This window comes from Parus major, chromosome 6 (assembly GCF_001522545.3).
Source record: "Parus major isolate Abel chromosome 6, Parus_major1.1, whole genome shotgun sequence".
Taxonomy (NCBI): Eukaryota; Metazoa; Chordata; class Aves; order Passeriformes; family Paridae; genus Parus; species Parus major.
This window is the reverse complement of record NC_031775.1, coordinates 29,082,538-29,107,191: the sequence shown is the minus strand read 5'-3', so window position 1 is coordinate 29,107,191 and position 24,654 is coordinate 29,082,538. Positions and strand designations below refer to the sequence as shown.

General features: G+C 40.1%; 1 protein-coding gene across 2 annotated transcripts in view; it reads right to left on the bottom strand.

Moving 5' to 3' along the window:
* Positions 1–261: 261 nt before the first annotated feature.
* The window catches only part of INPP5F (inositol polyphosphate-5-phosphatase F), a 38,477-nt gene continuing 14,084 nt past the window's right edge, over positions 262–24,654 (bottom strand). Inside the window, exons 3-20 of one of the 2 annotated variants that reach the window (XM_015633318.2) lie at positions 19,493–19,629; positions 18,690–18,818; positions 17,943–18,110; positions 17,613–17,669; positions 16,158–16,356; positions 14,234–14,413; positions 13,789–13,856; positions 13,224–13,348; positions 11,830–11,907; positions 10,992–11,112; positions 8,949–9,077; positions 7,349–7,466; positions 6,639–6,837; positions 5,683–5,754; positions 5,516–5,589; positions 4,195–4,323; positions 3,367–3,454; positions 262–2,891 (exon numbers count right to left, since the gene is read on the bottom strand). In XM_015633318.2, coding sequence (XP_015488804.1) covers positions 1,757–2,891; positions 3,367–3,454; positions 4,195–4,323; positions 5,516–5,589; positions 5,683–5,754; positions 6,639–6,837; positions 7,349–7,466; positions 8,949–9,077; positions 10,992–11,112; positions 11,830–11,907; positions 13,224–13,348; positions 13,789–13,856; positions 14,234–14,413; positions 16,158–16,356; positions 17,613–17,669; positions 17,943–18,110; positions 18,690–18,818; positions 19,493–19,629 — 3,206 coding nt within the window. In that variant the 3' untranslated portion in view covers positions 262–1,756. Of the gene's footprint in view, positions 2,892–3,366; positions 3,520–4,194; positions 4,324–5,515; positions 5,590–5,682; positions 5,755–6,638; positions 6,838–7,348; positions 7,467–8,948; positions 9,078–10,991; positions 11,113–11,829; positions 11,908–13,223; positions 13,349–13,788; positions 13,857–14,233; positions 14,414–16,157; positions 16,357–17,612; positions 17,670–17,942; positions 18,111–18,689; positions 18,819–19,492; positions 19,630–24,654 lie in introns of both variants that reach the window. The other variant, XR_001522550.3, reaches the window with a different exon arrangement.

Here is a 24,654-nt window from a genome sequence, read left to right as displayed (position 1 = left end):
CTGGAAGGACAGTGAGCTGGAGAGGGACAGGACAAAGAATGATGACTTCAAACTAACAGAGGGTAGATTTAGATAATATATGAAGAAAGTCTTCCCTGTGAAGGTGGTGAGACACAAGTTGCCCAGAAAAGCAGCACCACTCTAAGAGGAAAAGGAACTGAATTAATGGCTGTGGCCCTTGACTACCAGGGCATCGTGTCTGTAACTATGAAAGAAACCCCCAGAGCCCTGCAGTCCCACATCTCTCAACATCACATAAACTCATCTTTTGATTCCACTTTTTTTATTAAAATATCTCATGTATATTGCTCACATTAAAATACAGCAGTAGTTTAATTTTAAATATAGCCACAAGTGTAGACACTCAAAAAAAAACAACCCAAACCCACATCACTTTAATAAAATAAATAAACCAAATTTGTTTATCAAAGTTTCAGGTGCTAAATGATTTCAGACACAGTACAAGTCTTAAGACACAGAGCTACCCTAGCCCAGGACACAACGTTGTGGGGACACCACGTGCAGCCTATCTACAGTACAGGGACGAGGACAGAGGCACTGGGTCTGTCAGGGTGGTTACAGTCACAAACCACAGCACAGGAAGGTCCTGCTTCACAGCAGCTTCTGGACAATGTCCTAGACTAGAATGGCATGGCAAGGCATTCCTGGGAAGGAGTATTTAATAGATGTATTAAAGACTTTGACACACAGAGAGAAGGGGATTTTTTATCCAGTTCCCAGCATGAGCCGATGCTTTACCCTGCGAGGTGCAAAGCTGGAGTTGGTCACAAATTTGGTTTTGAGTAGATGCTGAAAGCTATGCTGTAATGCAACCCTGATCTTACAAAGCAGTGCACTGGCCTTCTGCTTCAGATGTTAGTTGGGATTTCACATCATTTTTCAGACTTAAAGAGAATCCTAGCACAGAGGGACACAGTGCCTGATGGGCATGTATCTGGCTCATCTTGCTTAACAGAGACAAAAAAATTAGAGCAAACTGGCAGAGTTTGGAATTAAAAAAAAAAAAAGGAATTGCTTTAACATGGGCAAGACAATTCAAGACATTTGCTTCATTTCCCCTCACCTCAAAACAAGTGAGGAAAAAAACAGTCTACAGAAGAAATTTGCAATGCAGGATTGTGGGTATTTCAGATTGGGTCTTTAAGCTTTATCTATAATGAAAGTGTCCCAGGATTTCTGGAAAGAAAAAGAAATCTTACTTTCTGGTTAACATACTTAAATTCAAGAAAAACACATCGGTTCCCATTGTAGAGGCACAATTCATAGAGAGCTGCATCTAGAACTTCAATGAAAACAAGTAAAAATACTAGTCCAAAAATAAATAAAATGTCATTTACCGGTACTTTATTTTGCTGGTGTAGTGCAAGGTAAGTAAGGTCAGAGAAGTGCAGTATCATCTTTTGAGTATAAATACTTTCTACAGAATTCAGAAGAGCTACAAAATTAGTCTCAAAAAAATAACTGTGCAACACATCTAAGATAGACAGCATGCTTATTGAATCCCAGTGTCTAAGCTACCTGTTTAAATATGGTTTTTACAGATTCCATCTCACCAGCCTGAGGGGAATTCTGAAGCTTGGTCAGAACCGAATTCATTTGCATCTCCCACTGCTTGTAAACAAGTTACCAGTTATCAATGCCAGTATCCAGTAGCAGTTCATGCCACAGTAGTCCTGATGTCATCGTGTTATTTTATTAAAAGCCACAGCTGCAAGAACACTTCCCAAATGAGCAACTAGATCTGAATTATTCGTGTCTGGCATTGCGTAAACATTTCTCTCAGTTCTTTTTGTTTGATTTCATTTAAAGCTTCTGGTTCTGCAGGGCTCTTTTGGACCTTTGCCACAGCAAAATTAATCCCTTGAGTCAATCCTGCCTGGGTGATGTTGGCAACCTGGACCATGGAGCTGCGGATTTTAGCGAAGGGAGACACGGCCCTGCTGCTGCTGCCGTCGGCGGGGGAAGGAGTGGTGTGGAGTCCTGGCTCGTGGTTCCCAGACACAGATCCTGGGCTTCTGTGGGATTTACTGAAGTCAGGCCCACCGACAGCCAAGAGCTGAGGATTTGGCTCAGAGGACTGAACATCCAGCTTCGATGGCCTGGAAGGAATGTCTGCAACAACTTCAGCCTTAGGTTCTGCCTCCCTGGCCGCGCTCCTGCTGGTTTGGGTCAGCGCATGACGAGGCTCTTGGGAAGCAGCCTCAGGCTCCGCGACATCGCAGCCCTTGCTGCGGGCATCCTGCACAAAGCGCTGGCAGTACACATCCACGGGCTTCGCCACCTGCAGCTCAGCACTGTCAGCAGAAGGCATGGCAACGTCCTCGCAGTCGGAGCGGCCGGCCGGGCAGTCCTGGCCCTCGGCCGGCACAGGAATGCTGATGCTCATGTCCGTGCTGCCCACAGACTGCGAGCGGCTGCCCAGGCGCGGGGCCGAGGCGATGATGCCACAGCTGGGCAGCACGTAGTCCGTGGGGCCGATGTTCTCCAGGGAATCCGTCAGCTGCGCGTCCTCATCCGATTTGGAATTGGTCAGGAAGTCGTCGGAGTGGAACGAGTCGTTGTCTGAGCCTTCTGTGTCGGAGTCACTGGGGGCTTTCGGATCTACCCCTGGGTTCTCCAGAGTTTCAAGGCTGCTGTCTGACTTCCAAAGGTTCACTTTCAAATTTGGCTTTAAAAAATTGACTTTCACTTCAGGTTTGGCAAAGTTGCCCAGCTTCCGCAGGTTGCTGATGTTTACATTGGATTTGGTTTGTTTCACCTTTTGATTGAGGGAGGAGAACTTGCTCAGTAAATAATTCTTGCCTTGGGCCAGGGACCCTCTGTTCTGAGACCGAATGCCAATGATGTCTTCGTGAGGTTTGCTGCTCCTCCTAAAAGAGGAGAAAAGATCTTAAATGTACAGTCAAAGCACCAAATATTCACTGTGTTCCAGTCTATCTCCATAACAGAGATGGACATTTTAGTTCCTAAGTTACCCTTTCCTTACATAAATAATAAATTTAATCCTTTTTTTACATAATAATATTGTACCCATATAGGCTAATCAAACTCAAATCAACAAAAACAAAGGAAGGGTGATACAGAACAGTAGCCAAACAAGGGGAATAGGCAGTTTCCACAGGCACTTTAGTACTTGATGAAAAAGGATTTGAATTCTCCATTTTTTTTAACCCTGACTTTGTGTATGCTGTACTCAGTAGCCAGTTTTAGCAAATATTCAGTCTGCAATACCTGTAAAAAAGAACAAGGATTTTTTTGCTACACTTTTTACTTAGCTGGGAGAAATAGCTGAGTTGAGAGCAGGGAAGGTGGGATACAGAAGGTTCACATCATTTAGGTACTCACCTCTCCAGCTTCTTCTCAATAATGGGCACATCCATTCCCATTGCTTGCTTTGTGATTCTCAGCATTTCTGCAATGCACTGAAGAGTGTCTGAAATCCAAGCAGCAGCCTGGTCAGATCCTTAAAAACACCCTTAAAAGCCCATATTCCACAATCTACAAAGAAACAGGTCTAATTTTAACATAATTAAGTTTGTTTGGTTTTACTGCTTTTTTTTTTTCCTTTCATCCCACAGAGCAGTTTGTGCTCTACAAGCTGCAATTCTGATTTAAAGCCTACAAAACAAACCTGAAGAATAAACTCTCCTTCAGCCCTAAATACTCAGAATTAAGCAAAACACTGCCACACTGCCTCATTTGGGGGAAGAGAAGCAATTTTATTTATCCTAATCCCTGCTGACAAAACTCAGTGCTCTAGGTATGAAGTGATATTTTTTCCCTTGTTAGTGTCCATTTAATCTAGTTAAACAACAAGCAATAACTTTTCCAGGCATTGATTTCACTAAAGAAATCAATTTCTTTACCTCTTTAGGAGCTAATTTTAACTTCATTTTCTAAGTTTTGGGAGCAGTAAAGGAACAGGGAAATTACTCTATTTCTAGAGAGATGTTTTGCTTTAAGGCTGTATCTGAAACTTATTTTTCTTTCTATTAAAACGGTAACAGCTGAGTGTTTTTTTTAAATTGCTTTCCCACTTTACAGAACTAGATTTCACTGGAGTGATTCCTGAAGAAGGATAAATTTTAAGAGCAATGGAGAGAGTGTTTTTTAGAGAATCACTGATATCCTGAATACACTTCTATGTCTAAAATTTTTATATAGGATACAAACCTTTTCCATCTTCCTCTGGGCTGCGAACCACAGCCCTGAGAGTGTGAAAATATCCACTCATTTCTTTGTATTTGTAATGCAGCCTCATGCAAGAGAACTTGGGTTTGCCAAAGAGAGTAGGCTCAGGCCCTGAGAGAGAAACCAGCAGAAATCTTTAGAAATCTTAACAAACACTGGAAGAGATACTGCAGAGCCTGCACCTAAGGGTATGTAAGTGTTGACAGGTTTAAGCCTAAAAGGCTTCATGTTTTCATTAGAGCAGGATAGACACTTTAAATAAAGATTTTCACATTAACTAAACAATCAATAACTTACAAAAAGCAATTAGACTCTCTGTATGTCTATTACAATCCAGCCTGGTGTTTATTGCAGATCACCCTTTCAAATAGAAGGGGAAAAAAAAAAAAAGTTTTACACTTTTTACATCCTGTGGGTTTTTTAGGCAATGCTCCTGGAAGGATTAAAGGCAAAGCTAATATTTTTATCAAGAGGACGTAAATGAAATTTATTTCAACTCTTCCATGCACTGCATAATCTAGAACATTAAATGAGGTGTGGCTGTAGATGTTTCACTCTGTTCTGTACCTCAGGATACCAATCTCCTCAATACACAAGTGAGGGAGACCTTTCCCCTGAACTCTTAGAAATTGCACAGACACAGTGAAAGTTACAGCCAGGAGTTGATGAAATCACTGTGTGTTGTGTAATGGAGGGTTAAACTCCATCAGGAGGCCACACACACTCCCTTCTCTCCAACTGGATCACCTTTTTCATGATTCAAACACATCCCATCTTTGATGTTTCTAGAAGAAAATGCTGGATTTAGCCTGCAGATATTGCATCCTATAGCAAATAAGTTAAATTAGCATAACAAGGTGCTTTTGTAATAGCATGATTGTTATCAGCCCTTGAGAGAGAAGTTTTACAAAGCTATGAAATGGATCTAAAGTACAATTCCAAGCCAGTTGCTGTGTTTGGATCAAAGGAGGAGAGTACTGAATGCACAAACCCATGACTCATTACAGAAGTTGACAAAATTGTTACTGCCATTTGATAAATAATGAAATCTGTTTGGATGACTCCATGGTTCTTTTAGGAGTTTGAAAGAGGGAAAATTTTAGAACCCTTCTCATGATCAAAGCTTCCATTTCCAGCAGTAGGAAGAGCCTGGCATCTGTTACCAGCCATTTCTAGGTGGGCTGCCCAGGGTATGTGCCACACTTCAAGGACTGCTGCTCCAATACATTTGTAGGGAGCTTTGATAAGTGCTCAAGCCATTGTTAAGAGCATTCAAAAAAAGACACAGTGACTGTTTCCTTACCTATTTCTATTTTTTCCAGAGCTTCAAGACTTAACCTTTGGTACTGATTCACTTTGTCGATTTCATCATCGTAACTAGAAAAAAGAAACAGAATTTAGTGCTTCCTACTAATCTAAAGCAAAGCTACTAAAATAAACTACACATAGTAAGGGAAAGTGGTAACTTACTAGGCCACATAGTATGCAGAATTTGAAAGTAAAAGCAGCACATCCACATCCCTATGAGTGGCATCGATGAGACTGAAGGGAAGAAAAATAAATACAGGGGAGAAGGTTTCATTTGCAGAGCTGTTACCCATGCCCATTGTGTTCTGGGGACAATCTTTAAATGCTGAACACAAGTACAAGAAGTTTCAATCACTGTGTGTTACCAAATGGATCCTTGTAAGCAACATTCTCTCTCAAACCTGAAGTTACCTAACAGCTCAAATACGTCAGCAGAAGGTCCAAAAATAAATAGAAAGCCCACAAACTATTAAAAATGCTACCAGAGAAATGGAAAAATACCTCAGACTCAGTGAGGGCGATGAGTCTGTGCCCTGAATAGCTGTCATAACAACCTGCTCTGCTATTTTTAGATGCTGAAGTTTAACCTGCAGGAGATCTAAGCACTATTTTTCTCTTGCAAGCTCCTGAACTCTGAACTTGATAAGGAATGTAGTTCAGGGTTTATGCCCATTACTTTCCATGAACAGAAATCCAGACTGTCCAACTGCTGACTCATTCCCCAAGGATTCAATCTGATCAGTCAAGTTACACTTTCCCTGTAAAGCAGGAAGGAACAACAACTCCTCAAGCACTCCCTTTTAACCACCCACAGTTCTCCAAGTTCTCTTCATGGTTCCTACCATATTTTGGCAGTATTAACCAAATGCATCCATTTCCAGATGATGTCTCAAAGGTAATTCCAGCATGCACCATTTTTATGGCACTTTGGGAAAAGCACATGTTTAGAGGACTTTTCCATTTACAACTACAAGTATTCAAACCCTTCAAGCACTCTTGTCCTTCTACAGAACTGTCCACTTGCTTTCTGCTCACACATCAGCTATCAAAACCTTTTAACATCAGCCCTAATTAACAGAGGTGTCAGAGCAGCAGCTGATTAACTTTGTTCAACAAACCTTGGATCACAGTCAATGAGTGCCCAACCTCCATGGAATTTTTCATCATCTGGCAAGAGCAGTTTCATGTAGCTCTGCAGCAGCTGGCTGATCAGTTCCTGGTGGCTCCTCAGGTTCTCCTTGTGCAGGGCTTCGTGTTCCTTCTCTTTTGTAAATATGGAGTACAGGTCCTCTGTCACAGGGATACCCTGCATCAAATCTAAATAAAGCCCAGAAAATATCAAGCAAGAAACAGTTAAAAGTGATACATGGCAAGAGTTTGGAAATTCCTTCCAAATGTTGCATCTCAATGATGCTCTTGGTACTCTTTCTGAAGAGAATGCTGCCTGTAACTGAAAACTCAGAAGGTATAACCCTACTTTCAGTAAAAACAAGAATTCCTCATGATTTTAAGAGACACTTGCTACATAAATTTAACTTTCTCTTAAAAAAAAAAAAAAAAAGGGGAAGAAATGCTACAAGGCATTTAATGCTAAAATGAAGTTGAGGCAAACTCTCCAGTGAGTCATACTGCATGCAATCCCTCTGAATTGAGTGTTGCTTAAATTTCAAAGTGACTGTTCCTTAAAATGTCCAGTACAGACATGTAACCACTCATGGTGCTTTTAAGCAACAGGAAAAAAAAAAATCAGTCAGAAAGATGAAACAAATATGATTTAATAATCTTTTCTAAACACCACAGCACAGCTTGGCTGAAATTGTGCTCTTACCTATGACTGCTTGCCTGTAAGCATCCCTGAAACGATTCAGGTAGTATCTGTTTGCAGAGTTCACTCCATCCTTCATCACCCCTGCCAGCTTTCTTTCACCAGTCCTTGTGAAGTCACCCTGTCACACACAACATCCAAATCATGCACACATCAAACTTTGGAGCAGCAGGCTCAGCTCAAAGGATTTAGCACTTTTAAACTCAGAACTGAATAGATGGCTCTAACTCAGGAATTATCTTCAAGGAACTATTTCATATAGAAGTTGAAAATACTGATTTTTTTTAAAAGAGCATCTTGACTCTGCAGAGAATCCTGTGCTTTTGACAGGCTTACAGTTTCAGTAGGAAATTCCAACAGAAAACAAATCTGGGCACATAAGCCAGCTAACATCGAAGCAGGACTTTCAGTACATCAATCACTGTGATGCTTCAATACCTCCAAAAGAAAAATTCCCTTTATTTTCTGGCCTTTAATGTAAAAGGAACACTACTGGAATAGAGAAGATTGAAGCTTGAAATGGTTTTCATCTCATTGCTTTTGCTACCAAAACAAGACAAACATAACATACTGGGGGAAAGCAGCACATATCCTCACAACCTCAGAAACAAAAGAAACTTTCTAGGCCATGGAAGGCTTAGAATTTGAATAAAAAGCTGTTCCGGTAGTTACACTTTTCATTAGAGAATTCTATTTTCAGAGACACTCTGAACACTGGCACAGAACATTTCAAAAAGCCACATCAACTCCTATGAAGAATATTTCAAGTGTGTTTCACTTTCAAATGAAAAGAAATACCACAATTAAAAATAATTAATTCATTAAATTCATGAACCCCAACAGTGAATGGAGAAATCCTCCAGCAGAAGACCTGAAAATTTAGATCTGTAAATTGAGGTCTGCACTTCAGATTTAAAGAGTAAAGAATGAAAACAAGCATGTCAGGCTTTTTTTATATATATTTTTTTAAATATTAATGCAATCCACTAATCAAAGCTCAGTAGAGATATTTAAAGACAGATTTAAGTGTTAAGTGTTTCCACCATAATGATTTGTCTTATGCCAAATGCAAATACTACTAAAATTTGTTCCACCAGTTACAGACAGCAAACAACTCAAATTCTGTGACTTTTCAAAGCAGCAGAAGTACAGAGCAAGGAGTTTCATCCTTGATCTTGGTACACAAGAGTGCATTACAACTAATTAAGAAGAGTCTTTAGAAAATACAGCTAATTAATACCACTCTACTTCCTACATGGCCAGATCTCCAGAACTTTAGAGTATTTTTTAAGTATTGTAACTGCTTAGAAGTACTATAACCCTGATAAAATAGAAATGGATGTAATAATGAATATATCTCTCAAACTCTTGGCTCTGCTGTGCTTTATCCCCAGGCATGAAGAGAACAGAACACAGGGAACACTCAGCCCTTCAATTCGCACCGAGTGCGACACTCAACATCCTTCCATTGCAAAGCCTCATCTCTGCAGAACAAAACCCCACAGGACACTTGGTGAAATCCTAAATATCCCAGGGTTTTCCAGTGCACATGAGCCCTGTAACACCAGACATTCCTGAGGGCAGGTGAGGCTCTCCCCCTTACCTTCAGGGCTGCCGTGCCCGCGTACTGCCGGCTGATGGCATCGCCGTTGTTGGCCCACATGATCTGGTAGATCCTGTTGCATTTCACTGGCAGAGGCTGCTCTGGTGGCATCACACCCAGTTTTTTGAGCTGGAATTTGACATATGTATTAATTCAGTGCCCAAAGTAAAAGTCATTCTCAGTATCAGAGCTTGGTAAAGTAAATGGAAATGCTTGCCAAGTGTTTTATTGTTAGATTTTGTATGATGGGGAAAAAGAAGCCATTGTGCTGATTTGTCAGGTTAAATTAATGAATTGGTGGTTTATTGCTAAACATCATATCATTGGAGGCAGCAGTAGCATTAATTATGGATGTTGAGTCAATCATCAAAAAAATTAGCTGAAGGATAACAAGTCACTGCAGATTCTCAAGGTACGGGAAATTTTTCAATAGACAACCATCAAAAAACCAGACATCACAATTTAAAAAAAACAAGTTAATATGTCTTCTATTGCAAAGGCAGTCGTGACCTCAAGGGCTTGAAAACAAAAATAACTTTTTCTATTGGTTTATTATTAGTGCCTGCACATTTTGGACAGTTACACTTTGTCACTGATACTAGAATAAGATATCTCCCTCTCAGAACACCCAGTCCTTTGGTTTTCCCCAGATAAGCCTTGGGCCAGGCATTGTACACACACTGAATGAGTAGAGCACCACATGCATAACTGCAGTGCAGTCACTAAATAACAGGGATAACTTGGAAGAAATCAAAGGAAAACTTCAATTTACAACTGAAACCAAATGCTCAAGCACTCTTCAAGTTAGATGAAAATTAACACAAAGCTGCTTATTAACTTTGAGAGCCCTGTCAAGTTTCCAGATGAGAGAAAGCAGGTCCAGTGGTTCCAAGAGAAGTGGGTGGTACATGTAACCCTCAGCCCTTCACTCCATGCCACTGACCCTGCAATGCTCAGGGCATTTCTCAGCCAAGAATTGACTCCCAAGTACTTCAGCTCCAGGAGTATAATGATGCAGCACATCACAAGCTCACTCTTCAGCAATGATTAGTGAAGCCTCTTCACAACAATCTGTAACACTCTTCTTTTTGAAAGAATTGCCTTGGAACTCAAGAGTTCCCCTAGATAGAACTCCTATTCTAAAATAATGACTGTGTAATAAGGATTGCTGTTCCCTCCCCTTGTCCTCAGTACTGCTACATCAGGAGCTGTAACATCACAAAGAACTGCCAGGTACAATGGCCAGATCCATTCACATTCCACCCTAATGAAGGACCCACTTCATCCTTTCTCCTTCACTTTAGCATAATCAGGTTTGCTCATCTCACCCAAAATGAGCAAATCTGGGGCTTTGATGTTTCAGTTACAGCACATTAAGTCTGCATTAGGTCGTAGCAGTGCTGTGTCAGTGGAGTCTTCACAGGGGAAGAGAGTCGCCACTGAGCTCTAGAAAGCAAGTGAGGGCCAGAGCAAGGAGGAAAACTAAAGTACTCTCAGTCTGCTTGGAAATCCCTCCTCTGTACAGGGAGAACTACTCCACAGCACAACAGTCACAGCCATCAGGGCTATTTACTTCATTAATTAATTATTCCTCTACACACAGAAGGGACAATTAATCTCCCTACTTGCTGTATCACAGACTTTCACTTCAAAGCACCTAAAATAGCATCCAATTTGTTAGATTTTAGTCCTTGAACATAATTTCAGTAACAGACTTGGGAGGCAAAGTGTCTACTTTCTAAACTCTGTATTCCTACATAACCTAAACTGAAATTACTAAATCCAAAAACAACAATCCTCTCAAAGCTGTGGACAGTCAGTCCCTTCTGAAGGACGACAGAAAGAGGCATCACTGTTCTATAATGAAATCAAGTTTTGCATTTGTATATATTATTCATCTCAGCTTTGTGGCTCTTTAAGTATTTTGCAAAGATTTTTTCACAGAGGTCAGTTTAGCATTTCTCAAACACACAGATTTCTCTGAGAACAACAATTAAGGTGTGAGGCACTCAGTACTTGACAGAGCCCCTCGTTTTTACGTGCCTGCTGCTCCATGACCACTCTGGCAATAGCAGCCTGCACAACGTTGGTCCGATCCAGGCAGTCCATGCAGTTAACACGGAAAATTCCCTCCTGCTTACAGATCACTCCAGCTTGGTCAACCCTTTCAACAGGAAGAGAAGAAAAGCACACTGAGACACTTAAAACCCAGTGTAATTCATCAGGATCTATAAACAGTAGAACTTTTTACACGTGGAGCACTGTTTAGGGTTGCCCTCACATCTCAGCCACACCCCGCAGTGAATTAACTCATCTTGTTCCAACTTATCCTCCCCTTTAATCTAGGCTGGATATCAGACATAAATCCTACTGAGGCCACAAACTTGAGATGCAGTCAGATGCTGAATTCAACTCATGCATACATAATGCAAGCTTTCAAGGGCAGAGGCATTTAATTTCAAGAACAGAGAAGCCAATGATAATGACAGCAATACAGAACAATATAGAGCAACTGACTGAGGCTGCAGCCACACTTGTTACCCAAATGTATGAACTTTAATCAGTTCAAACTAAAGGTCAAACATGTCTGCTTGCTGTCAACAGTAAGGCTGCCATTCTAGGGTTTGTGGGTCAAACACAGTGTTTCACATTAAATGTGAGTGACCCTAAAAGTGTGAAATGCAGCAAACCACACCTGAGAATTTTTGCTGTTACATGGATGGAACAGCAACACTTCTGAAGACAAAAACTGACAAACAAGCTGGACACCAGAAGAGAAATATAACATACTGGTTTGGAGAAATTAAGACCTCTGAATCTCTATTCTTTAATGATGTTTTCCTCTACTAATGTTCCCTACTAAAAACAGTTAAGTACCTACCAGCACCACTTCATGTCAAGAATAATATCATGAATGGCATCAGTCAGTGTTTGAACATTTTCAAACTTCATTCCTCGGCTGAAACACAGAATTTCACAAAAGTTTGTTGGAACTAGAGAAGTGACTTTACTTAACAACTTTATCTTATTTGTAATGTTAACAAAGACAGTGTTTTGGTTAAATGAGAGAGACAATTCCCTCCTACAGTGAGCTTTAAACAGGAGCCAATATTCAGAACTATTTTGCAGTACAGCTCAACATCCAAATCCAAGGCAAGAGGTTAAAAGATCAGTAAATTCTCAAGACTTTTGCTGCTTCCATTAGGAAAAATAAGTGTGCAGCTATTCAGGCACGTGCAACATTCTGTTCTCATTTTAGCCTCAAGGAAAGTAACTACTGTAGATTTGGAACTGGGATGGTGAGTCCTGCTTTGCCAGGGATTGTCCAGAGAAAACCACCTATAAACACATCACCTCCTCCTCCCCTACCCCAGTGGGTTATTTTTCAGGATTGCTCTCAATTCACTCCTGCTCACACTGCAGAAACAGTCCAGGTCACTACAGCTGTTTGTAGGAGAAAAGTAAATGAAGGAAAACAAAAATTCCTCTAAACAGAAGATTCATTATCAAATCAATCCAGGGTGCCAACAGCCCTAGAGAACTCTCAAAGGCCAATAATACTGTTCTGAGAGGGGTTTCCCTTCCCACCATCCCCCACTGAAAATATCTACTAATGCCATAGTCAGCCAGTAATGCTCTCCCAGGCCAGCTGCAATCCCTAGATTAAGTTTGGAAGTGAAGATTAAACCAGTTTAGACCCCACACTGATGCAGCCTGCTTGAGGGGAGCAGGAGAAATTCATGCCTGTGACAGATGACATGCTTGGGCATGTGAGCACTGCTCTAGAGCATGGCAGCATCAGAGGGCAGTCATGGAAACAGCAACTACTCACACCAGATTAAGATAAAATCCATGCATCTTATATTAAAATAACAGCATCAGGGTCCTGGAGAAACCCATCATGTTTTTATAGAAACAAGCAAGAGAAACAGAAGTAGAAAATTAAAAGCAAAATGCTACATAGCTTGAAAAAGCAGGTCAGCTGCAGCTTTACATTCATGGCATCTTTAAGGAAACTCTTAAAATGTGTCACAATTAAGCTTTGCCCAATAAGTAAATGCAAATTTAACAGGTCAGGGACACAACATCACAAACAGCAGTGCTTGGTTACCCAAACTTAAGGTTTTATAGTGCTTTAGTTTAAAACCTCTATTCTTGTTTAAAAGAACAGTGTTTCATGCAGAAGTAGAAATAATAATGAGTTTTCTCCTCCTTTATACTTGCCTTTCATGCCAATAAAAAAAGATACAGTGACATTTTTAAAAGGTTTCTTACCAGTGCTCATGGAAGTCAAATGAAACATAAGTCAGATTTGCATTGTTGTAGAGAAGAACTTGTTTAAGGTAAGCATCTCCAATAATCTTCTCTCTGCCTGTCTGATCCACCAAGTTAATAATAACCTGTTCAAAAGTTTAATTATTTAACACTCATCATCTCCTACAACTTGCTTAGATTTACACAATGCAATAACAAATTGCTCAACAGTTAAAGATTTGTAGCAATCTTGCTGAAGTTACAATCTTTGATAAATTGTACTCAACACAAATAAGCTCCAACAGCTCCCTACCTACACAAATTTAAATAGAGAGAAGCCCTGAATGCACAGGACAGCTAACCAGAAATAGGGTTTACATATTTCCATAAGTTACTCCTAGGTTTTACTAGTTACTTACAAGGATATTCAAAAAACCTAAAGTAAAATGCTATTTATCCACCAACCTGCCAACTGTCAATAAGCTTCTGAAAAGACCCATAACACATCACCAAGAAAAACAACCTAAAAACATTAACCTTCAGCCTCTGCATTTTCATAAGATTACTGCTGTCATGTAGCACTCACCTGCTTTTTGTAATTTTTCAACTGTTCTTCAAAGTGTGCACGAAAACAGGACACAGTTTCATTTTCACCTACAAGGCAGTGTTAGACAGAAACAGCCTGTTCAGCATTAAGTTCTGTTTGATGTATTAAATCATGCCCAAATTTGTACTCTAAAAAAACCAAGATACCTTAGCTTAAAGATAACAATACATTGTACAAAATTACTTTCAAAGGTCTTTCATTAATTTGCTCAGCTTTAACATTGCTGTTATAGTCTAGTGTAAAGCAAACATGTTCTTGAATTTTGCTGCATTTTGCTTTATGTGCAGAGGAGATGGGACAAAAATTTAAATTTTAATAAGTCTGCTTCATCCTTCTACATATGCACCACATCCACATTAACACCTCTACCAAAAGAAGACTTCCAGGGGACCCTGATTTTTAGGTTTTCCACACAAATACTTACTCTTGTCCAGCCGGGGCCGTGGGTTATACCTGTATCCAACTTGGCTCCAGAAAACAGGCACAGAGCCTCGTGTTTGGATGTAGGAAAGGGTGTGATTATGGACATGGATCAGTTGCTCTGTCTCAACATAATTTGCTACATTTCCATTTTTATCAACACCTCTCCGCTTATACCGCATTCCTAGGGGGAATGAGAATGGTCAAGTCATATCAAAGTATTTGCCTTAAACATAAATCATTTCTGTTGCTCTTTTTGACCATGCTAACCCAAGCCAACAGTTCTAGCCCAAATCCATCATCAACAGTAGAAGTCACTCCTATCCTAGTTTATTCCTCAGAGTTATTTTGGCTATGTGGATAAAGTTTATTTGCTGATATACTATGAGCAGCAGAACATAAGCTGACAGGACAGGGCAGTTTAAAGTCAGAAACACCTCTGGTTCATCTAAAAAGACTCATTTCTTCCTGTTCTGTCACATTTAGCACAAAGTTTTACTTTTAGAGCCCAGTATTTTCCATGAACCTGAAGGCCACTTTTACTGACAGAGGCTCCACAGTGATCCCAAGCAGCCCAGAGGATTTGCTTGTTCCACAAAACAAAAGCCTCCCCCTCCTTGTTCTAACTTGTATAACTAATTCTGCACATTAAGAAGAGATAATGCTCCTCTGACTACAGTTTTATGCCTACCCAGCTCTGAACTGCTCATTAAACAGAAATGTGTTTGCATATCCTTGCCTCAAAGGAGAGTACATCATTATTTCAGAAAGGATGCGGGTGGTAGCAAAGGACAGGGAAGGAGTAGGAGAGCTGGAAAAATATTCAAGGTCATGGAAATTCAGTTCCAAGTCCTGAAGTAGCACTGAACCAAAGTTTTGAACTGAACCTTGCACAGAAGGGAAGAGAAAGGAATGTAAAATACCTATAATAGGGGCCTTAACAGAGAAATTGTCACAGCAGCATTTCATCACACAGGGAAAAATTCTATACAGTTTATGCTCTGGACTAAAAATCAGATGAGCAAAGTGATATTAATACTAAGAAGGAATCAATATGAAATTTTCCTTCTAGAATTCAGTTGCTGTATCTGTGTAACAATTTAGTATGGAAATGGCAGATTGCAAACTAGGTACTACTCTGAAACCCTCAAATATTTACTCCAAGTTGTTCTGACACACCATTTTCCTCAGAACAGAATTAAATACATCCAAGTGAGCTGTGGTACAAAGGCACAGTCCTAAAGCAGGGTAAGCTCAACAGGTTATTTTCTGGGTTTTTTGACATGTTAAAAACCCAATGGTGTAAGAAAGGAGTAGGAGAAGGAGAATGTCTTCATAAAAATCGGATAGATGGAAAAGCTTGGAGTTGAACAGGATTTATTAAGCTGTAAAGTGATTCAATCTTTCTGAGATCCTAAGGGCAGGGAATAACTTCAGTTTCTTGCTACTCTAAGTCAAATAAGGTACAAGACCGAAGCATGGTCACATTTCACACCTTGCCCCTAATAAACATCTCCTGGACACAGGCATGCACACACATGGCTTTTCAAGCCCCTTCAGCTGCTGCCAAAGCCCCCAAAGGCCTCTGAAAATCTAACTCCCATCCAAGCCTACTGAAATACATCAGCACAAAGCTATAAGCAAGGTCCTAATCAGGGGGATCTGTGCAAAAACAGAACTCTGCCTCAGGAGTGCGACCTCCAAGGATGCACTCGGTGCTCCTGAGCAGGCAGTGAAGCTCCCCAAGTGACAGCTGTACAGCACTGAAGGCACTGCAGCCTCCCCTCTCCCTCCTCCCAGCAGGGAGGGCAGCAGGGCAGACTCTGCCAGGGGCTGGCCATCTGCTGGGCAGCTCATCACTGTCCAGTTTTCCCATCCCTGCCCAGGGCTCAGAAACAAGCCCAGCAGCTCCGAGTGCGTTTCCCTACCAGCTCTGTGCCGACTCCGGCGCGAGATGAGCGCCACCAGGAACGCCGGGTGAACGTCATCTACACAAGATGATTCCTGAGGAGGAGTTTCAGGACTGCTCTTGTCATCATCAGAAGATTCATTATAGTTTACTACAAGTTCTTCAATTTGCACAAATCCTTGAATGATGGGGATAATCCAGAAGTCCACTTCAGCATTCTGAAGGATACAATAAATATTTACTTTCCTGTTGGTCCAACATTACCTACAATTATTTCTGCCATTCCTCATGGTTGTAAAACAGTTGCTTCACATGCTTTGCATGCTTTAAATTTTGCAATATCCTTATTTCTGAAAGAGATACCAGCATTTTTCCTCCATCAGTCAGAGGCATTTAAATCAGGAGGAAGAAAGAAAGCAATTTTTGGATCTAGTTTCTGCTTTAAAGCAGTTTTAAAACCTCTGTGTGGACACATACTGTATCATATTTGTACAGGAAGGTAGATGTTAGCCTGATTTCAGTAATATATAGCAGTATGAAACTTGATACGGGCTACAACACAACATGAACACAACTGGTTCATGGCTCAGCACTCTAAAACATTGATTTCTTAAACAAAATCAAGAACTGAATTGCCCGCTAAGTCAAGGTTATCAATTTATATCTTATAACATGGAAAATACAACTCATTAAACTCCTGGATTACACACAACTTTTCACAGAGGACATAGGTTTACCCTGCTGTGACTCCACAGCCATTTGTTTCTGTATCATTATCAATGGAAGAGGAGCAGGGCATAAGGTAAGATGCCTCCTGTCAACCCTAAAGAAAATTAGACTTGGCCTAAACTGGCATACAGAAGTTAACAGCTTAGTCCTTGATCTACAAGGTTAATTTAAAATAGTGGAAGATCACATATTTAAGAAAGAGCAGTGGTTTGCTGCTTCTATACATGTTTATTAGCCAGGAAAATGTTTTATTTCCTCTGAACATCTGCTCAGAACAACTGTTTCTACACAGATCAGCAACTGTGCTCAAGGAGACAAAACACTATCCTCCACTATGGAGGATAAAATCTTATCTCAGGGAAACTTTGGAATTCGGAGGTTATTTCTTTTCTGGCTCCTCCTTACTGTCAAGTTCAGCTCTGTTCAGGGATAATCCATTTCACATAAAAATACAACTCCAATTTACCTTCAGAAACCAACACAAACATATCACACCAAGTTGCTCTACATTGCTTTACTGTAATAAATGTTTTAATTCAGCTGAGATTCACTCCTTAGCAATGACCACAGGTTGGCTGGGGGAGGAAGGCAGTGCCAGCTGCTCAGCTACACAAGGCACAGCCCTAATCCTGACCTGTCTGCCAAGCAGGTTTGTAATCAAACACCCACAAGGCCTTAAGCAAACATTTCAACTAAAAAGAACTAAAGAATGGTTCTCGTAATACACATTAGAAATAAGACTCACATCAATGTTGATGAGATCTTCAATCATGTGCTTGTTCCAAAAGAATCTGTCATCCACCTGTTTAGAAGACAAAAGGGCAGTTTTTGCAGTTTTACCAGGCAGGTCTGGCAGTATCTGTGGGAAGGACTGCGGTGTCCATCAGTTTATTCACGACACTGTACAGACAGGTCAGGTCAGGGTCATGCTGCTGCAGGCTTTGTTTCCTTGCACCTGAGCTGGTTACAGGACAAGGTGTTCAGCTGCTGTAAAATGTGGCCAGCCAGGTTTGGACCATGACCATTATTGGACAGCTCGTGCCCCAGGTGGAAGAAACAAACACAAAGCACTCACTTTTCGCCACAGGGGAAGGTTGGTTTTCTCACACGCACTTTGCCTCTGCACAGAATTTGTCAGGTCATAGCTCAGGCTGTAGTAAAAGGAGTCTGAATCCATGAACATTTTGAACAACTCCTCCAGTAATCTCTTCTCCAGTCTCTCTTTCTCTTTGCTTTCTCTAATCTGAAAGAAAAAAAATGGCTCTCATGTCTTTCTCTGGGAGCAAAAAAGATTCCAGACATATTTTCCATCTCTAACCTTGGAGGACAAACACTTCCCCAGTGATGAGCAGGACCTTAAAACTCCCAGCAGAGATAAACAAAAGAGACAGCAGCCACAGAAACATAATTCTGATTTTAATAAATATTGTTTTGACTCCCTAATCCAAGCCATTATTGTGTTAAAAGCAGTTAGATGAGATTGTATGGCATTCTCTGAGGAACCAGACACCAAATTTTGTGTCCAATTCTAAATGATAAGAGATACTTATGCAAAGCAATTTCTAGAAGTTTAGAACCTCACTAGAAGCTAAGTAAAAAATAATTCTATTAGCAATCCTGCCAAAATTATGTAACTACAAAATGAAAAAAAATCACAGAAGAGCCGCAGCTAAATAATCAAAAAAATTAAACTGGGCAAAGACAATAGTTCCATGTTCTGCAGTTTTTTAAGGTCTTTGTGTTCCATTTGATCATCCATCAAAACCTTTGAATTATAAACTCAACATTTTAGAGCAAGAAAGGAAACAGCAGAAAACTTTACCTTCTTTTTATTTGGAGCAGACACATTAGATTTAATTTGAGTAAGAGTCTTCAGCAGGAATTTTGTGTCATCTGGGGACTGTGTTATCTTCTCTGGCTTGTTTATCCCAAAATGGTGCTTTTTACAAAGCTAAAATAATGACATTGAATTAAAGCCAACATTTAAATATTCTTTAAAAAGTTCAAAGAAAACTGAAAGTCTACAAAAGCAAGATTTTGATGTCCACAAACCTAAGGGAAACACTGAAATAGAGGGGGAACATGCAAGTTTCCATCTATAGCCTAATTCTCACTCTTCTATGAAAAGCATTTTCTCCTGTGATTGTGAGAATATCTGCCTCAATTTGACATAACTTGAGTACCCAGACCTACCCCAGCTTCCCACCCAAATTAAATCAGCACTATTAATTTTTACTTTTCTTCCTTTATCCATTCTCTTTTGGGAAAAAAAAAAAGCAACATTTTAAGTAAGGATTTCGCTTCAAACCAAATTATAGAATTAAGATTCCAAAATGGGATGAAAGCAAGAGAATCCATTAAAACTATAATTTCTCCTAATTCAGTAAACCTTGTGTGGTATTCCCAGTGATCTTTATGAAATATAGGTACTGTTTTGTTGCAACTTCCCTCCCCAGCAAAACTTGTGATGTCTGTTTAAAAGATACTTTTTATCAAAAAACAATATTTAAAAAGCACAAAATATTTAAGATGTTTGCTTATACCAGGAAAAAGAGGTAAGAGGCATTTGACTTTTATTTCACTAAGCAGGAGGGGGTCAGTCAGAGTTCCCTGGGATGGCCATACCTCCAGTTCCAGATCCTGAGGTTCTGTCTCAGAAAGTGGAATCACCGCAATCTTTGTTATTTTGCAAACCTCATGATCTCCTGGAAGTTTGCCAATCAATGCTTTCTGACGAATTAAAAGCAGCCACCATGGTAAATCTGGGGAAAAAAAAGATCAGTAGATGCTTTTATTTGTCTTGTCAGGAATTTATTTTGATTAGTGTGCCAGAAACCATTTGACTAGAAGAATCCAGTGAATGATTTGTTATTGTTGTGTTTTGTTGTTATGCATTGCAATAAAATAAAATAAAACTAAGAAAAAAAACTTTAAAGTATTTATTCAGTGTGTAATAGCATGAGGAGATTAACTATTTCACATTAAAGTTAACTCTGCTTCACCTATAGCAATTAACAATCTCTAGGATGATAGATTGCCATTGATGGCAGCAGAATTTGAGAACAGCAAATTAAGAATTTCCCTCTCTACCTCCTGTCATTACCAAACATCAAACAAGACAGACACAGGTAACACCTGATTACAAGATTCATGAGAGAAGGAACTTGATGAGCAAACATGGACTGCACCATAAAGCAGTTTACACGTGTTTAGGGGCTCATGACATCATTGCTGAAGAGAGTAAAGTGGTGGAGAAATTAGTGAGATAAAAATTAATGAAGATATCAGTGGCAGGTGTATTCCATGCACACATCCAGCCTACAGCACTTGCAGCTGTAGCACCCACACTTTAAAGAGACAGGGAAACAGAGCAAACATTCCCATTGACTGCTGAAGGGTGCCTGGACATTCCCAGATTTCAATCCCTTGGCAAAAGCAGGAGTTGCACGATGGGCTTTTAGGGGTCAAAAGCAAAAGTTCTGTTAAGGGAGATGGAAAGGGCAGAGAAAGTCCTAGAGACAAACATGCACACTCACTACTTCTCCCAGCTGAGAAGCAGCCAGCTGAGTTCAACTGAAAAGGTGATATAATGACACAAAAAGCCTGCTGTGATAGATTTAAATATGCTCCCACACTTGTGATGGCAGAATGTGTCAAGTATTGTGCCTCTGAATACGATACACAGCCTTTGAAAAGTCTATTCAGCAGCTCTATAGCAAATACAAACTCCTTTCTCCTTGCTTAGTAAATTCTAAACAGTATTTTATCCTCTGAATGCTTAAGAAAAACACAGAAAACCCCAGCAGTTTCTTTCATCTAAACAGGAATAGTCACTGCCAACAGACAACTGTGTGCTGTGACACTCCACTCCTGCCTTTGATTCTGCATTACTGCCTTTAAAAAAAGAGATATGTTTATGTTGGGTATTAAGAAGCCTTTAAAAAATTCAGATCCCCATAACTCCAGACATGCTGTGAGAGCCAGAGGGTGCCTCCCAAAGAGGCAGGAGGGGAAGGGGAATGAAGACATGCACCACTTCTTTGATATACATGGTCCTGTAAAAGGAGTCCTGTGCTGTCCTGGACACTGCAGCAGATCCTAATCTCTGCAGGATCAGAGACACCTCAGGTCAGGAGGGATCTCAAGGTGTCACCCTGATGGAGAAGAGTCAGCCCTGAGGCTGGAGCAGGTTACTCCAAGCTGTCACACAATCTCCTAAAACTGGTCAAAGGATACCAAATCAGGAGAGGAGAGTGACAGCAAGTGCCATTTAGTGATCCTCACTGAGCAGCAGGTGCTGGAGCAGCTCTTCTGTGCAGGTGCAGGGAACATACCTTGGAGAACACCTGCCTTTGCCCCCAGCATCCCATCTAGCAGCCATGGGGAAAAGAAAACTGAGAAAAATGACATTTTATGTAAATGAGAAGACCGATGAACAGGTTAAAAAAATCCTTTTACAAAGGAGAAATTGAAATGCTGCCAAACCTGCCAGCAACACAAAGATGCCTATCAGTTCATCTGAAAAGGTCTGCCCTTTCTATGTTGATTTCTAGTAGGAAAAGCCAGCAGTCTCTAAAAAGCCAAAGCAATCCAAGCTTTCAAAAGAGGGCAGATATTCCTGCTGGGCAGTCCTATAATCACATCTATCTATTTATTATATATATATTATACATCTATAATCACAACCTGCAGAAGGTTGGCCACACAATTTACTCCTAGGAGATCACCACTGTATGTCAAACAACAAAACAGACACTCTTCTAAGAAAGGTGACCATCTAGAGCTTCAGTGAATTCATCGGTAGGGTTCTATTGGAGATTAGGATATGGTAAAGGTATTTCTGAACAGATATGACATAGTAAAAATCTGGAAAAGGCAAAATCTCTGCCCAGTCTTCCCCCTAACTTTATTAATAAATTCTGGTAGCTGGAAACAGGAACTTAAGAGTTTAATACAGACAAGTGAGTTGAGTATCCTTTTGTCATTTTTGAAAATGCACTGAAATGTCATCTTGGTGTACATTGCAAAACTCTTTGTATTATAGCCAGAGCCACAGAACATTGAAAGAAAACAGGAATTGCCCAGCAGATCAAAAGAAAACAGTCAGGAAGTAATTATGCAGATAAAGTATGCCCTGAAGTAAAAGCTCCAACAATAGCCATAAAAGCAGCATATTATAATAGCCAGCAATATCTAAATAACTGAATCCCTAAATATAGAGAACTTGCTTCTGCAGTCAGAAGGAAAAAAGCAGTTCCACAAATTAGTTATTGCCTGCTCAACACGTGAGGCATGGTGTGCACTGCAGAACAGGACAGCTGGATGCCACTCCAGAAAAGTGCACGTTTCAAGTCATCTCTCAGGATATAATGTTCATTTTTAGTGTTTTATGAACTACGGCAGAGCAGATGGCAACAACTAGTCTGAAGTACTGCATCCAAAGGAAGCTTTTACCTCTCATTCCTCACTAAAATGGAAATTTACTCCTTTGTTGTTTCAACACTGTCAGCACAACACTGCTGTTTTTCTCTAACACTTCCCCAACAATCTAGCATTTACTTTCCCCCAAATGCTTTAGCAGTAACTTTTCATAAACTGTACAAATGCTGCTTTCTGCAAGTATTTTGATTTTAGCCAAGAATTTCTACGCTACCAATTTCATACTTTTTGTTACTTGAATAATTTGAAAGTTGGCTGGATGCAAAAAGAATGCTTTGGGTTGTTGACTGTATGAAATTCAGTTATATTTCAATAGAGACTTCAGATGCTGTAGTTTCTATCAAGATTCAGAGGCATGCTAACAAAAAAAAAGCTGGGGGTAAGGAAGGAAGAACTTCCTCCCATTTCCCTCCTGTTTACAGATCTGTGGTATCTTGCCAGCAGCATTTAACCTGGGTCTTAATTAACCAGCACTGGAAGAACACTCCAAATGAATCCAGGGCACAGGGGTGTGCACTGACCAAGAAACAAAAGAATCCATGGTAGAAATGATTGTGTTAAGTGGCAGTTGCTGGAACTGGTTAAGAAATCCAGCTTTGGTTATAGTCAGATATACAGGACAACAAAATTGAATTCTATAAAGGAGATACTTTATGCAAGAGATGTGTTTGTTTCTATATGGGAAGATTATGCAAAGAGAATCTTAATTGTGCATCTTACCAAGAAAATGTGCAGTCATCTCTCGTAGTAACACATCCATGATACCTAAACCCCCTTTCCTTTTACTCCCATTGTTATTCTGCATTTTCTCATAAGTTGTTTTGGGATGGGCCAGAAAATGGTAAGCAATTATATTCTTACATTCTGATAGTCAACCAAGGTTTTATTGTTTGGGTTGGAGTTCCCCACACACACAAAAAAAATCAAGTATCTGTATGTTTAAGAAAATTCACTTTGGGAAAGAACAAAATATTGCTTTAAACAGATTTGAATCTCGAATGTGAGTGTACAGTTATGTTCAGAGGTGCAAATGGCCCCCTCATGTCAAAAATTCCTTGAAGAATTAAAAAATAAACCATGTAATATTGGCTAGCTGGTTTCTATGAGATGGCTTCCCTGTCACAGCAGCTTTCCTACAAATTCTCCTGCATGAGGCAAGCAATAAAACCAGCAAGATTAAGAGTAAATTAAAACCCATCCCTAGTTACGGCTCATTGGCAAAGGCATTCCAATGCTAAATTACAGACAGTCCATGATTGATTACAGGGACATTTCAAGGTCATCTTGGACAATTCCAGAATTCTTGCAATAAGCAAATCTTTCAAGAACATATGAGGATCTATGTCCAAGACATTTGAGTGCATATAGGCTTTGTGATAGCTCTAGAGCACCCTGGTACCAACTCTAATACTTAAAAAAGCATTTGAAATTTTCAGCACTTGTGTGTGCTAAAGATTTTAAAAATCCCTTTTCAACAATACCTGGTAACAAGGCTCTGAGCAGGACAAATTCACCAAATGAGCTTCAAATTAAGTTCTCTGATTCTCATACCCCAGGGGCAGGGGAGAAGAAATCAGAGCAGCAAGTCCTCCTGCTGCAGGTCAGGCCTTTCACCCAGCTCCTGCAGCACAGTTCTCCTGCTGAGCCTGGACAGAATGGTCCAGCAATGTTAAATATTTATACTACTTCTGCTGATAAAGTTTCCAGGTGACAAAGATTGATACAAGAATAAGTAATGAAGACAGGTTACTGTTACAGACTGCTAGATGATTCAACCTGAGGATAACATCAAGCTACTTTTGAATATGATCAAGTAGGAGTTCAAGTGAATCAAGGATCCAGTGAAAACAGCAGGTTTGAGGAGACCCATGTAAGACACCTCAGTCAGCCCAAGCCTGATGGATGACACGCATCAGGAAATGACAGCAAATCCAAGGAGTTCCCAAAAGAAAAGTAAGGATAAATAGCTGGAGGCTATCTTTCTTCAGACATTTAATAGTAGAAAACAAAACCCCATTTATAGGATAGTTGCATCACTAAATACCAGAGTATCTACAATAAAAAGAAAGATGAACAGTTTGTGATGGTGTCATCTGAACAAGGCAGAGACAAAAGGAAACACTTCCAGTGACCTAAGCATCAACTGAGTGGAATGCCTGGATGAGCTTAATTGATTCAGTCGCTCTATAGGATACATGGAAAGAAGAGATATCAGGCTTATTACCTGATAATCTTAATTTACCTGACAAGAGCAAGCTGACACCTGTTGAAGTGTCACACTCTGGGGAAAGTTTCAACTCGGATTTCATAAGCAGAGGAAGCAGCTCACAATAAACACACGTGCAAAG